General features: G+C 37.9%; 1 protein-coding gene across 3 annotated transcripts in view; it reads right to left on the minus strand.

Annotated features, from left to right (window-relative positions):
- SLFN11 (schlafen family member 11) overlaps positions 1-15,069 on the minus strand; it is a 25,725-nt gene extending 10,656 nt beyond the window's left edge. Inside the window, exons 1-3 of one of the 3 annotated variants that reach the window (XM_007105569.4) lie at positions 14,917-15,069; positions 2,836-3,899; positions 1,791-1,919 (exon numbers count right to left, since the gene is read on the minus strand). In XM_007105569.4, coding sequence (XP_007105631.1) covers positions 1,791-1,919; positions 2,836-3,898 — 1,192 coding nt within the window. In that variant the 5' untranslated portion in view covers position 3,899; positions 14,917-15,069. Of the gene's footprint in view, positions 1-1,790; positions 1,920-2,835; positions 3,900-13,717; positions 14,071-14,916 lie in introns of those variants that run through there. The other 2 variants (XM_007105570.4, XM_007105571.4) reach the window with 2 other exon arrangements.
- Between the last annotated feature and the right edge of the window lie 583 nt (positions 15,070-15,652).

Genomic DNA, 15,652 nt, shown 5'->3' on the forward strand with positions numbered 1-15,652 from the left:
TTTGCAAAAATGTTCCTATAAAAGGGTTTCATCTTCAAGGAATTCATGGAAAAGACTCTGACAAATACAGGTTTCTGGTAACTGACTATACTGCTGAACTGAATGAATAAGCATTTTCAGAACTCTAATGGAAAACTGATGAATTTATAAAAGTGCTAACAAAAGATCAAGATAAAAAAATTAATTACATGGGACTGAGTGAACTGATGAGGATGATTATAATTTTTGTGACTTTGAATTTAAAAAATGTTAAAAAAAATAATTTAAAAAATCTTTAAACAAAAGTATCTATGGGTTCATATTTTATGGAATTTTTTAAAAATCAAAATGTATATTAATGTTTTTCAGAACTTTTTCAGTATGTTAGAAAACAATCATAAAATTTTTCCGCATAAATGTATAGAAATGATGGATTATAGTAATAACTCTGTTAATGTTCATCCATCCTTTCGTTCTTGGAGTTCTGTCTTTGCGTCTTCATTCACAAGTAAGATTAGTCTGAATTCTTCTTTTTTATGCTATCTCTGTCAAGTTTTGCAATTACTGTTACTCCCATTTTAAAAATAACCTGGGAATTTTCATTCTTTTTCTATGGCTCTGGAAAAGTTTAAATAGTGTTGGAAGTGTCTGTTCCTCAAATGTTTGTTACAATTCCTGAAAAATTGATTTTTTTAATACCAGAATAATAGGTTATCACTCTATGAGGATAAAGCCCAGTATTTTGTTTTTAGATATAATTTATTGCATGATAATAAGCTCTACTAAAACAGAGTTTACTGAGTTTAGAGAATAATTACCAATGTTTATGTTTACTCTTGGACCTAATACTGTTTATTGTGGACAGTTTTTAAAATATAAATTTGATATGCAAGCGAATGCAAAGACCTCAATTAGGTAAGGTGAAAAATAAAATCTCAAATTGAACAGTCATTATTTATTAACTTAATGGTCCTCAATAGACATTTACACATATATAGGACGTTTATGCATCAGATTGTAGTGCCAGATAAGCCAGTGATTTACTTCATAGAGTTGATCAAGTGGTTCTTCCTCTCCAAAAGTGTAGAAAGAGGACAACAATGGACTCATAGCTAAAGCCTATCATGGTGGGAGCGAGGGATGAGAGCAGAGGACAGGCACTGTCCTTGGTCCTGAAACGTGATTTCGCGCTTTTACACGACTGTTTCTCCTAAACCCAAAATATGTTCATGGATGTTGTAATTGATCTTCATTTTATTTGTTTTGTGTTCCATCTTGATATAAAACTTTATTCTTGTTTCATATTTTTCCTGCACTCCTCTGGAAAATTCGGCAGAGGAGGACAATTGTTTGCCCCTAGTGCAATGTATGCCTCTAGTTCAACTAGATAAAAAGTTTCCAATATGGATGAGTGTCAGAATCCTGTGAGTAGCTTGAAAAAATACACACTATACGGTGCTATCCTCAGGTATTCTAATTTATGAAGTCTCGAGTGGGGAGCGGGTATCTGTACTTTTTAAAGTAACCAGAAATACTGATGATCAGTCCTATTTGAGAACTACCAGACCGAAAGGTCTTTAAGGGCAACAGTGTTCCTCGATTCTGTATGTGGTATTGCCTCAGCTAATGAGGTCAGTGAGGGTTCATTTCTAAACTACTTATCATCAATATGCTTGTAGCATTATCATCTTGCACACATAGGTTTTGCAGAGCGTACTTTCAGGACCTTAAAGAACAAACATAACAGTTTATCTCCCCTTATCCTAACATAGAAACTGGCTGGTGTCAAGTAGGCAAAGCATAGTTACTACCTGGAAATAAGCGTCGCTGGAGATCCTTCTTATGTTCCAGGCCTTTCTTGGAGTACACTGGTCTGCTAAGAGGAGGCCCGTTAGACAGACTCAACTGAGATTCAAAGTCTTTGCACAACCATGTAAAATCTTAACAAAGAAGGGAAATTCATGTTATTCTGACATGTTAGTTCATCTCTTCACCACTGAAAAAGACCTTATGAGTGGGTGTACTATATGACTGTCTAGGTATGACTTGAGACATAATGGCAAGATAACACCCCATTCACCCTGTATGGACAAGTGCCTTCATTGCATATGAAAGTTGCCAAATCTATCATAAAAGAGATGTTATTTGGAAGTTTGAATGTGTTTCCCATTCAATATGTCTTCATCCTCTGTTTCTGGATATCATTTTGTTTGAATTTCTTTTATGGTACATAGCACATTCTTTTAGTACAACTATCTATGCATATATCTGTGGTTTAAATATTCCCACCATGGACAATTTTAAGCTACCAATATGATGTCACTAAATGCAGAGTTGGGAATACATGCACCGTAACACACCATTTTATAGTATTTCCATCATACAGATACAGTAGATGTAAATAACCTCACACGTATAATCTTAAAATGTAGTAAATCATTAGGTTTTATATTTATTAAATTTGTTTTAAATACAATTTATTGAACTGTAAGTTTATAAAACTTAATTTTTAGTAATGACTGTTTAACAACTGGCTCAAAACATTCCTGAAAAGTTAACAAATGGCTCTCGAGCCAGTAAGAGCTAGTTCCAATATACCACTGCAAGGCAATCATCCCCAGACAATTTTCTTTTCATCTGATGTGGGAAATTGCCTTTTATAAGATACTACATTTGGGCTTCTCATCACCCAACAAAATTTTCTCATGTATGGAAAATAGGATACTTGAGGATTCAAAAAACACAGAATTTAGTGTGTGTGAGAAGTTCAAAGTCATAGGAAACAGAGGGAAACCTGTTTAATATACAGGTTCCAAAAAGGTAGAAAGGACAGGGAGGGAGTTTTCTCCATCTTACCTGGATCTGTGTCTATCATCATGCCTACCCATTCCTGAGTTGTCAGTTTGCAAATATTCTTGTCCTTCACCATCCAGGAACAGGGAGCTTCTGAGAAAAGTGCACCACAGTATGGCTTCACTCCGATCACACAAGCATAGCCATATAGCTCTCCGCCAGCTAACACATCCAAGATTTTGACTGTGAAATCTATCTTGCACTGAGACTGGCAAAAATGGACACAAGGTAATTTGTATATTGTGTTTTCTATTTTCTTTTTCAAAGAATCACGGTCAACCTTTTCTTTAGCACATCCCAGAACTTTCTTACTCGTATCATCCACTCCAATAAAAAGATAGCCTCCTTCAGTGTTTGCAAATGCAGGGATGTACACTGGAATTATGTTTTTCACATATTCTTGAATGTTTTTTGTAGAGAACTGCTTAAACTCTATGAATTGAGACTCGGGAAAAGGCACGATTTCACCGTATTCAAGCTGGTCTTTTTGGAAAACTTGGTAAGTAGGATCCAAGTTATGGAGGTCTTGACCTATAACCTTGAAAACTTTACCAAAAGGTTCTTTCCCCAAGATTTTTGCATTTATTTTCTTCGTTTTCAGGAAACTGAATGCCGCTCTTGAATCCATGCGAAGCGCAGAAGTGCCAGATCTACAGTATAACGAAGAACTCAGGCTGCAAATGCGGGGCTTAAAGGAACTGTCTTCAGGGAAAGTGTCACTGCTCCAAGACTTAACAAAAATGTAATAACACCTCCCTTGTTGCTTAGTCTCGAAGAAAGCCTGCAAATTTGAAGACAGAATAAGTGTTCTCAAAGACTCTTCTAAATCCAGTCCCATCTCCACAGGATGCTCATTGCTGTTTGCCATTTCCAGCTGAATCACTCCTCCTCCTGAGTTTAATAAAGCACATGCAGCTTTTATAACTTTTGCCTTCTCTTGCTCTCTCTGAATTTTCTGCAGCTTCTGTCTGTTTCTTTCACCAAGAGTTACTTTTCCTACATTGATGACCAAGTCTGGGTAAGATGATTCTACCACCAAAGATGAATTATGTTCCTCCATGTTCATTCTGCAATTGAAACCATTAAAATACATATTTCATGTTGATGAAGAAGTAGATTGCGTAGTACACAAAAGTGCATTTATTAATTTATTTAAAAATATTTATTGAGTTCTTGCTAAGTGCTAGGGGCTGGAAATTAAGTGGTAAATAAAAAATAAGCATAGCCCTGACTCTCAGAGCTTACAGTCTGGACAGAAACATTGAATAGAGTAATTGCAGTAAAGTGTGATACATACCCTGAAAGGAAGCAGCAAACAGCAACAATCAACCTAATATGAACAGGGAAGCATTCCTGGAGGAAAGGGCATTTAAACTAAGATCTGAATTAGCCATGTGAAGGAATCTGAGGTTAGGAGGAGTTATTGCATTACAGTCAGAGTGAAAAGTATGTAGGAAGCCCTGAAATCATCAAAGGGAATAGTGTATCGGAGTGGTAGAGAGATGTTCAGTCTGGCCAGACCTTAAGAGTGACAGAGGACTTACACTGTTGGTGGGAATGTGAATTGGTGAAGCCACTTTGGAGAACAGTATGGAGGTCCTTCAAAAAACTAAAAATAGAGTTGCCATATGATCCTGCAATCCCACTCCTGGGCATATATCTGGAGAAAACTATAATTTGAAAATATACGTGCACCCCAATGTTCATTGCAGCACTATTTACTATAGCCGAGATATGGAAACAACCTAAATGTCCATCGACAGATGAATGGGTAAAGAAGACGTGGTACATATATTCAATGGAATACTACTCAGCCATAAAACAGAATGAAATAATGCCATTTGCAGCAACATGGGTGGACCTACAGATTATCATACTAAATGAAGTCAGTCAGACAGAGAAGGACAAATACCATATGATATCACTTACATGTGGAGTCTAAAATATGACACAAATGAACTTATCTACAAAACAGAAACAGACTCACAGACATAGAGAACAGAATTGTGGTTGCCGGGGAGGGGCGGGGGGGATGGATTGGGAGTTTGGGATTAGTAGATACAAACTATTATATATGTAATGGATAAACATCAAGGTCCTACTGTATAGCACAGGGAACTATATTCAATATCTTGTGATAAACCATAATGGAAAAGAACATGAAAAAGAATGTATATATATGCATAACTGAATCACTTTGCTGTACAGTAGAAATTAACACAACATTGTAAATCAACTATACTTCAATAAAATAAAATTTTTAAAAAAGTTTACACTGAGCTAAAAAAAGAAAAGAGTGACAGAGGCTGGGAGATGGGAAGTGGTGAAAGAGGAGACTTGAAAGTTAGAAAAGGGCTGCTGCTTACAACAGTGGAAAGCCAAAGAAGGATTTTAAGGAAGGGAGTGACATGAACTCATAGACATTTTATTTATTTATTTATTTGGCTGCATTTGGGTCTTTAGTTGTGGCATGAAGGATCTTTCGCTGTGGCATGGGCTCTCTGTTGTGGCACACGGGCTTCTCTCTAGCTGTGGCATGCAGGTTTGCTCTCTCTGGTCATGGCGCACATGGTCCAGAGTGTGTGGTCTCTGTAGTTTTTGGCACGTGGGCTCTCTCATTGAGGCACACGAGCTCAGTAACGGTGCGTGGGCTTAGTTGCCCAGCGGCATGTGGGATCTTAGTTCCCTGACCAGGGATCGAACCCGTGTCACCTGCATTGGAAGGTGGATTCTCTACCACTGGACCACCAGGGAAGTCCCTAGACATTTTAAAAGACACATTAATGATGAAGAACAGATCCATGGTTGCCAAGGGTTATGGGGAGGGAAGGGTGTGACTACAAAGGGATAACACAAAGGAGTTTGTTGAGGTGATGAAACTGTTCTGTTTCCTGATTGTGGTTGTAATTATATGAATCTATTCATGTGTTAAAACTCATAGAGCTGCACACCCAAAAAGTTAATTTTTTTGCATGATAAATTATTAAGGGGGGGCACATTCACATTATTAATTACAGGTGGAGAACTAATTAGAGAGGAGCAAACCAGTAGGGAGGGTTTTGCAGTAATCCGGGTGAGAGATGATGGTAGCCTGGGCCACAGTAGGGGCCATGGGAATGAAGAGACGTGAGTATATCTGAGAGACACTTAGAAAATAAAATTAACATGGCTCTGTATTGAACAGATAGAGATCAGGAGAAAGGATTAAAATTTAGTAAGTGGGTTTTGGCTTGGGCAACTGGGTGGTTACTGCTACCACTTATTGGCAAAAGATCAATGATTATTGAAGGTGGGTGACTGATAAATGGAGATTCACTCTCTTATTCTCTCCTTCTCTCTATTTTTGTGCATATTTGAAAAGTTTCCATAATAAGAAGTTTTCAAATTGACTTCATCTATTAACTGGGTGGTGGACATATTGGTGTTCATTATACTGCTCTCTATGTTTTTCTGTAAGTTTGAAATTATTCATGACATAAAAAGAAAACTTTTGCCTCCAAAAAATTTTTAAAGGCGAGTAGGGCATATGAATTTAGATGATTAGTAAGAAAGTGGTTGAACTTTTGGATTATGCATTCTTAGGTGGATAGGGTGGAAAACAAAGATGGCCAGGGCAGAAGGTGGATCTGTGAAATGGGGAAAAAGAAGGATCAGTGGATTCTAAGATTTTATGATGTCAAAAAAAACACTTGTACTTGGGAGTGATTGAGCAAATCAATAAAACTCAACAGTACCATAGTGAGGAGAGGGCTCTTAAAACCCTTAGGGATGTGTTGCAACCTACAGTCATTTTTCTCTCTGGCTTGATTATATACTGAAGCATGCCATCGAAACATTTCATTTATTAACTTTTTAGCACAGGAAACATTCAATGAGCGTTCACCGTGGGCACACTAACTGCTGTGAGAGACACAAAGAATCTGACTGCTGGAGATGTATGGTTTAGGGTCCATCAGATTACCATGATATGGCTTAAACAATATGTGGAGAAAAATCCATAGCCCTAATCCCTATATTGGTAAGAGAGAAAAATTTAAACAGAGTGACTTGCATCAACATTGAAAGAACTTAGAAAAAGAACCAGATCGCAAAGGAACACAAAAGAACAGGAATAATAGATGGAAGGGCAGAAGGAAGTTGGAAAATTAAAAAGTAATTATTTGATTAATTAACAAGATGGAGAGTTTTGTTTTTGTTTGTTTTGCTTTTTGCTTGTTTGGTTTTTGTCTTTTAGACAAGCCACTTGCATCTTTATTATTTATTTATTTATTTTAAATTTTATTGGAGTATAGTTGATTTACAATGTTGTGTTAGTTTCAGGTGTACAGCAAAGTGATTCAGTTATACATATACATATATTCACTCTTTTTCAGATTCTTTTCCCATATAGTTTGTTACAGAATACTGAGCAGAGTTCCCTGTGCTATACAGTAGGTCCTGGTTGATTATCTCTTTTATATATAGTAGTGTGTGTATGTTAATCCCAAGGTCCTAGCATTTTTATTATTTAAAAAGAACTCTGCACAAACAAAAGGGTTAGATAGGGGAAACTCTTCAGGACCTAGGGCTTGATAAATAGCTCTTAGAGGATACCCAAAGCACATTCTGTAAAAGAAAAACAATCATTAAATTGGACTTCATCAAAAATTTAAAACTTTTGCCATGCGAAACCTCCTGTTAAGGAAATGAAAAGACAAGCTACAGACTGGGAGAATATATTTGCAAATCACATACCTGACAAATATCCCAAATCTAGAATATATAAAGAACTCTAAAATTCAGCAAACTAGGAATAGAGGGAAACTTCCTCAACTTGATAAAGAACATTTATTTAAAAGATCTATAACTAACATCACACTTAATGGTGAGAAACTAGATACTTTCCCACTAAGATCAGGAACAAGGCAAGCATATCCCCTCTCACCACTCTTATTCAACATAGTACTGGAAGTCCTAGTTAATGCATCAAGACAAGAAAAGGAAATAAGAGGTTTACAGATTGGGAAGGGAAAAGTACAGCTGTCTGCATTCACAGATGACATGATTATCTCTGTAGACAATTCCAAAGAATCAACCAAAAAAACCCACAAAAAAAACAAAAAAAACCCTTGGAACTAATTAGCAATTATAGCAAGGTTGCAGAATACATGATTAGTATATGAAAGTCAATTGCTTTTTTATATACCAGCAATGTACAATTGGAATTTGAAATTTAAAACATAATGTCACTTACATTAGAACAACAACAACAAAAAAGAAATGACATACTTACGTATAAATCTAATAAGACATATACAAATTCTAAGGAAGAAAATGACAAAACTCTATTGAAGGAAATCAAAGGAGAGCTAAAGAAATGAAGAGATAGTCCATGTGCATGGATAAGAAGATTCAATATTGTCAAGAAATCAGTTCTTCCCAATTTGATCTATAGACTCAGTGCAATTCAAATCAAAATCCCAGCAATTATTTTGTGAATATCAACAAACTGATTCTAAGGTTTACATGGAAAGGCAAAAGACCCAGAATAGCCAACACAATATTGAAAGAACAAAGTCAGAAGACTGACCAAACCAACTTCAACACTTACTATAAAGTTGTAGTGATAAAGACAGTGTGATGTTGATGAATCAGATCAGTGGAACAGATAAGAGAGCCCAGAAACAGACTCACACAAATACATTCAACTGATCTTTGACAAAGGGGAAAAGGCAATTCAATGGATAAAGGAGAGTCCTGTCAACGAATGGTGCAGAAAAAAATGGACATCTACATGCAGAACTACGAGTCTAGATACAGATCTATACCTTTCACAAAAATTAACTCAAATGGATAATAGACCCAAATGTAAAATGCAAACCCATAAAACTTCTAGAAGATGACATAGGAGGCAATCTAGGTGACCTTAGGTTTGGTAATTAGTGACTTTTTAGATACAACTCCAAAAGCATGATTCATGAAAAGAACTGATACGTTGGACTTCATTAAAATTATAAACTTCTGCTCTGCAAAAGACATTGAAGAAAATGATAAGGTAAGCCACAGGCTGGGAAACAATTTCTTTAAAACATATATCTAATAAAGGATTGGTATCCAAAATATACAAAGAACTCTTAAAACTCATCAATAAAACAAACAACCCAATTTTTTAAATGGGTAAAATATCTGAACAGACACCTCACCAAAGAAGGTATACAGATGGAAGAGTTCCCTGGTCGTCCAGTGGTTAGGAATCCTTGCTTTCACCGCTATGGGCCTGGGTTTGATCCCTGGTTGGGGAACTAAGATCCTACAAGCCATACACGCGGCCAGAAAAAAAAAAAAAAAAAAAGAAGAAGATACACAGATGGCAAAGGAATATGTGAAAAGATGTCCACATCATATGTCATTGGGGAAATGCAAATTAAAACAACACGAGCTACCACAGCATACCTATTAAAATGGCTAAAATCCAAAACACTTGCAACACCAAAAGTTGATGAGTATGTGGAGCAACAGGAACTCTCATTCATTGCTGGTGGGAATGAAAAATGGTACAGCCACTTTGGAAGACAGTTTAGTTGCTTCTTACAAAATTAAACATATTGTTACCATATGATCTGGCAATTGTGTTCCTTGGTATTTACCCAAAAGAGTTGAATACCTATGTCCACAAAAACCTGCATATGAATGTTTATAGTAGCTTTGCTCATGATTACCAAAATTTGGAAGCAACCGAGATGTTTTTCAACAGATGAATGGGTAAATAATGTGTGCAAGGAGACAAGAACAGTCATTTTAGCACTGTTTGTAACACCAAATTTTGGAAATAGCCTAACTGTCCATCAATAATGAAATAAGGAAATGAAACGTGGTAATATTTGCTTAAAGGAATATTGTGAGCCACTTGAAGAGAATAACGAAAACACACACACGACATAGATATCTGAAACAAAATGTAATTAAAAAATCAAGTTGCGGAAATATACATATAAAATTAAACAATTTAAATAAGCTAAAAGTGCACACAATATTACATATTATTCCTGGATGTGTGTTTAAAACAGCGTGTGTTAAAAATAGTGTAAAAGATATACAGTAAACTCAGAATGTTGGTTGCTTCTGAGAAAAGGAGAGAAAAATGAAACTGGAAATAGAAGGCAAAGAGAACCTCAAACTTATCCACAATATTTTACTTATTGAATTTTTTAAAAGCTTGAAGTAACTATGGCAAGATGCCAGCAGTTGTCAATTTGAGGTAATGGAGTAACAAAAATTGGGGATAACGAAGAGTTTTTTTAGATTTGTTCTTTGTACTTATTTATTATTATTGCTATTATTAAACACACACACAGACCCAAATTGGGTTTAGCCCAGAATACAAGATTAGACAATACAAGAAAAACCATTAATACAAAAAGTCACAGGAACATTAATAGAAAGTCAAAATTATCTCAATAAATACAAACATTTGGGTTTTTTTTTTGTTTGTTTTTTTTCCGGTACGCGGGCCTCTCACTGTTGTGGCCTCTCCCGTTGCGGAGCACAGGCTCCGGACGCGCAGGCCCAGCGGCCATGGCTCACGGGCCCAGCCGCTTGGCGGCATGTGGGATTTTCCCGGACCGGGGCACGAACCCGCGTCCCTTGCACTGGCAGGCGGACTCCCAACCACTGCGCCACCAGGGAAGCCCCAAACGTTTGTTTGATAATATATATTTACGAAGTATTCTAGAGAAGCATTATTTAAGAAGAGTAGCAAGAAGGTATAGAGAAGCATTATTTAAGAAGAGTAGCAGGGAGGTATTTTAATCTTAGTTTTAAGGCAACATCACACACACAAACACACACACACACACACACCCCTGAGTCTTTAATCTTGGAGTCTTTTTTCTTCACGAAATTCTTGGATTTTTATTTATTTTTTACTTGGGGTATAGTTGTTTCACAATGTTGTGTTTAGTTTCTACCATAAAGCGAAGTGAATCAGCCATATGTATACATACATCCGGTCTTTTTTGGATTTCCTTTTCATTTAGGTCTCCACAGAGCACTAAGTAGAGTTCCCTGTGCTATACAGCAGGTTTTCATTAGTTATCTATTTTATACATATTAGTGTATAATCTTAGAGTCTTAAGGTAACATCACACACACACACACTAGTGTATAATCTAAGAGTCTTAAAGTAACATCACACACACATAACACCCGAGTCCCGCTCTCCCGCGCTCAACACGCACACACGAGTCCTCTCCCGAGCTCACTGCTCGCACTTGCGCACTCCTGCCCTTCGGCTCTGCGCCTGCGCCCTGCCCCCAGCTGGCGCTTTGGTTTGACTTTTCCTGCTTCCCCGCCCTCAACCGGGCGGGTTTCTTGAGCGTGCGTGTGCGCGCAGGTTGGAAAATGATAGTCTAAGAAGGGAAGCAGAGCCTCTGCGTGTCGGCCCAAGGGGAAGAATGGAATGGGGAAGGGTTATGAGCCCCCGGGGCTGAGAAAATTGGAATCCACAAACAAACAAACCCTGGGCAGAGGAGACCCACAACCTCAGACCTGGCTCTGTCTGCCCCAGGCATTATGCTATCTTGTATTTCAAAGATGAAGACTCAAACCAGAGAAGTTATGACCTGCTCAGGATTAGATGACCTCTGACTTATTTCTTTTCCCCATATCAGTGCTGTAAGTATAGTCTCTAGTAGTTTGTCCTCATTTAATTTGGGTCTAAAAAATCATCTTACATCTATGGCTGCACTAATAAAAGCATATTTATGTTGTAAAAATGAGTATGGCAATTGATGTCTGGAAGATACCCAGAATATCTGTAGGTGTTGCCTGTGTCTAGTAAAATAAGCATCTGTTATCACAGATTATTTTTTTCCTATTATAGAGTGGTAAATATTTCTCAATCATCCACTTGCTGAATTATTCATAATTTTACATTCATTCGTGCCCTATCTCCAAAAAGATTAGAGGAAGCAACTTGTTAAAGTTGGGAAGTTGCTGTACAATATAAACATACACTATTGTAAAGCAACTATACTCCAATAAAAATTAAAAAAAAAAAAGATTATTCACAACAGCCAAGATGTGGAAACAACCTAATTGTCCATGAGTAGATAAAGAAAATGTGGTGTGTATATATGATGGAATATTACTCAACCATAAAAGCAAGGAAATATTGCCGTTTGTGACAGCATGGATGGACCTTGAGGATATTATGCTAAGTGAAATAAGTCAGACAGAAAGACAAATGCTGTATGATCTTACTTATATGTGGAATCTTAAAAAATGACAATAAACTGAACTCATAGAACAGATCGGTGGTTGCCAGAAGTGAGGGGAGGGAGGGTGAAATGTGTTAAGGTGGTCAAGAGGTACAAACTTCCAGTTTTAAATAAGGCCTGGGATATAATGCACAGCGTGGTGACTACAGTTAAGAATACTTTATATTTGAAAGTTGCTAAAAGAGTATATCTTAAAAGTTCTCATCATAAGAAAAAAATGTAACTGTGTGGTCACAGATGTTAACTAAACTTTTTGTAGTAATCATTTTTTTTTTACATTTTTTTTTTTTCGGTATGCAGGCCTCTCACTGTTGTTGCCTCTCCCGTTGCGGAGCGCAGGCTCCGGACGCGCAGGCTCCGGACGCGCAGGCTCCGGACGCGCAGGCTCAGCGGCCATGGCTCACGGGCCCAGCCGCTCCGCGGCATGTGAGATCTTCCCAGACAGGGGAGTAGATAAAGAAAATGTGGTGTGTATATATGATGGAATATTACTCAACCATAAAAGCAAGGAAATATTGCCGTTTGTGACAGCATGGATGGACCTTGAGGATATTATGCTAAGTGAAATAAGTCAGACAGAAAGACAAATGCTGTATGATCTTACTTATATGTGGAATCTTAAAAAATGACAATAAACTGAACTCATAGAACAGATCGGTGGTTGCCAGAAGTGAGGGGAGGGAGGGTGAAATGTGTTAAGGTGGTCAAGAGGTACAAACTTCCAGTTTTAAATAAGGCCTGGGATATAATGCACAGCGTGGTGACTACAGTTAAGAATACTTTATATTTGAAAGTTGCTAAAAGAGTATATCTTAAAAGTTCTCATCATAAGAAAAAAATGTAACTGTGTGGTCACAGATGTTAACTAAACTTTTTGTAGTAATTACTTTGCAGTATATACATATATCAAATCATTGTGCTGTATACCTTCGAGTAATACAGTGTTACATGTCAGTTATATCTCAATAATAATACTTAAGAGAACTTTCTATTAAAAAAATAAATAAATAAATAATAAAGTTGGGCAAGTTACTTTCCAGTCGTTTAATAAATGTTGGTAAACAAAATAAATGAATTTTTGATACACTTGCAAAAAATAACCTGGAAAATACAACTAGGTCAGAGCTTCCGGGTCAATATATTTTAAAGTTTTTTTCTGAAAATGAAAGCGTATACATTATGAAAAACAAGAAAACCCTTTCCGTAGAGATCAACCAATTGGGTGCGTGACAAAGAATCCTGACAGAGTCACCACTTCCCACCAAGACTCTAGGTCCTCCCTGTCCCATCTGAAAGTTTGTTTCCAGATAGTTCGTTGATCAGTCCACCTTATAACTCTCTACAGCACTGTCTGAGACCTCTGTCAGGTTGTCTGGCTAGAATCATGCATCCCTGGCCTCAGCTAGAAGGTGAGTCCCATCTAAGGGCCAGTTCTCCTGTCTGTTTCACTTAAGAAAAATGTGGGCATAACAGGTCCACCTCAGCCTCTCTTGCCTAAAGTAGATATATCTGGAAGGTTCTCTAGCCGCAGGGTGGATTTTTATCTTAGGGTTCTGTGGTCGTTTTTTCAGCCCATCTTTTCTGTTGAACAGGCATGGCTCGAGTCTCTCCAGGTAGTCTCCACCTACCTTGGGAATTAGAAGATTCCTTAGGGTCTGGGTGCTGAAGAGAAAACACCTGAGTCCTCACCTGTTCGGGTGTCTGCAGCTTAACAAAAGCAAGCCCAGAAGAAATTTCTATTTCCTTAAGAAAGGAAATGAGAATGTTCCCGCGTTTTTTGTTTTTTGCGGTACGTGGGCCTCTCACTGTCATGGCCTCTCCCGTTGCGGAGCACAGGCTCCGGACGCGCAGGCTCAGCGGCCATGGCTCACGGGCACCGCCGCTCCGCGGCGTGTGGGATCTTCCCAGACCGGGGCACGAACCCGTGTCCTCTGTATCGGCAGACAGACTCTCAACCACTGCGCCATCAGGGAAGTCCCTGTTTTCGCGTTTTTAAACTTGGTTTCCTGAAACCAAAAGTAAACGTGCTCCTGTCTTTTAGGTTTCAGTTTCTCAGAAAACTAATTAGAAGGCACTTGCCTCTTAGTGGCTGCCTTTCCAGCCTCAAGGGGTGGGGCGGGGGAAGCTGAATATTGCCTATCAATAGAAATTTGTCCTTTTAATAAGTAGGTGAAAAGCGAGTTAGTTCTGGCTTGAAACTTTAAACTTCTTGGAGAACAATGCTACAGAAAAACCTGTTTGGATACACATCAAACTATTATTAAGGATTTCACCCTGGGGAGTGGAATTGGAAAGGAAGATGGTAAAGGGAGGAGGAATTGTTATTTTGTACAATATGCCTGTATTACTCGAGAAATGTTTAATGCAATAAGGAAAAGAAAGCAGTGCTAGAGTCAGATAGGTAATTAAGCAGTGCATCTTGTTGACCTTGTCACTTAATTTTTCTGGTAGCCTCTATAAGCCCAACAGTTGCAGTTAAATCCTGTTGAAACTGCTGCTGGCTTTCCTGTTATTGATTTGACTGCTAATATTGTTAGTATTGTTTTGATTAAGTTTCTTCTACTTACTACTTTGATTTGCAGCCTCCCTCTACAGCCTACACAAATCACAGTCCCCTGGAGCTCTTTTGGGGTTTCTTTTGGGTAGCCATCCTTATAGATTGCAAAAATTGTTGCAGTATGGATTTAGCAATCATTTTTAATATTGAGAAAAGGTGTCGTGCACCAAAGGGAATTGACTGGCCCTTCTGGTTCTTATTATGACTGCGAGACACCCTTCAGCAATAACCATCAGGCACCTTTGAAAAAAATAAAGGGTTATTACTTACAGGATCTGGAAATACACAGCAGACCTGGGGCCACACAGCAAGGTTGTGGGTAGAGAGAAAAAGAGAACATGCTGGCCTGGGGTTCCGGTTTCTCTGGGGTGGAGGATGGGAGCTTAGAGTTCGGCGGGCTCCCTATTGGTGAACTTGAAACCTAAGGGCAGGAATTTAAAACAGGAAGAAATAAAAAAACAAAAAGCGAAAAACAGCAACCCACCCACGGGGAATTCCCTGGCGCTCCAGTGGTTTGGGACTAGGTGTTTGGTCAGGAACTAAGATCCCACAAGCTGTGCGACCAAAAACAAAACAAACAAAAAAAGTCCAGCAACCCAAATGGTCAGTTATGAAATCAACCAAGCTCTCAAAAACAAAAGAGCCTCCTCATTGCCTGGAGGTGGCTGGCAATGTGTTTAATCAAGATAGACATCTTTGAAATGAGCAAGGAAAGAAAAACTGTCAACTATCAGGTTCTACACTACAACCAAATAATTAGTTCCCAATCTTGGCTGCTCATCAGAACCTTTCAGCACACTTTTTAAAAATGCAGATTCTAAATTTTTTTTTTAAATAAAAATATACTAAAAAATTTTTTTAAAGAGAGAAAAAAACAAACAAAAAAAGCAGATTCTCAGGCTTCTCCCCAGACACGATGCAGCAAACAATGAATCTGTATTTTTAAGATTGCCAGGTGATTCTATGGTCAGCCAGGTTCGGCTGGTTGTTACAATCTCTCAGCTCA

The sequence above is a fragment of the Physeter macrocephalus genome, chromosome 14, assembly GCF_002837175.3.
Source record: "Physeter macrocephalus isolate SW-GA chromosome 14, ASM283717v5, whole genome shotgun sequence".
Lineage (NCBI taxonomy): Eukaryota > Metazoa > Chordata > Mammalia > Artiodactyla > Physeteridae > Physeter > Physeter macrocephalus.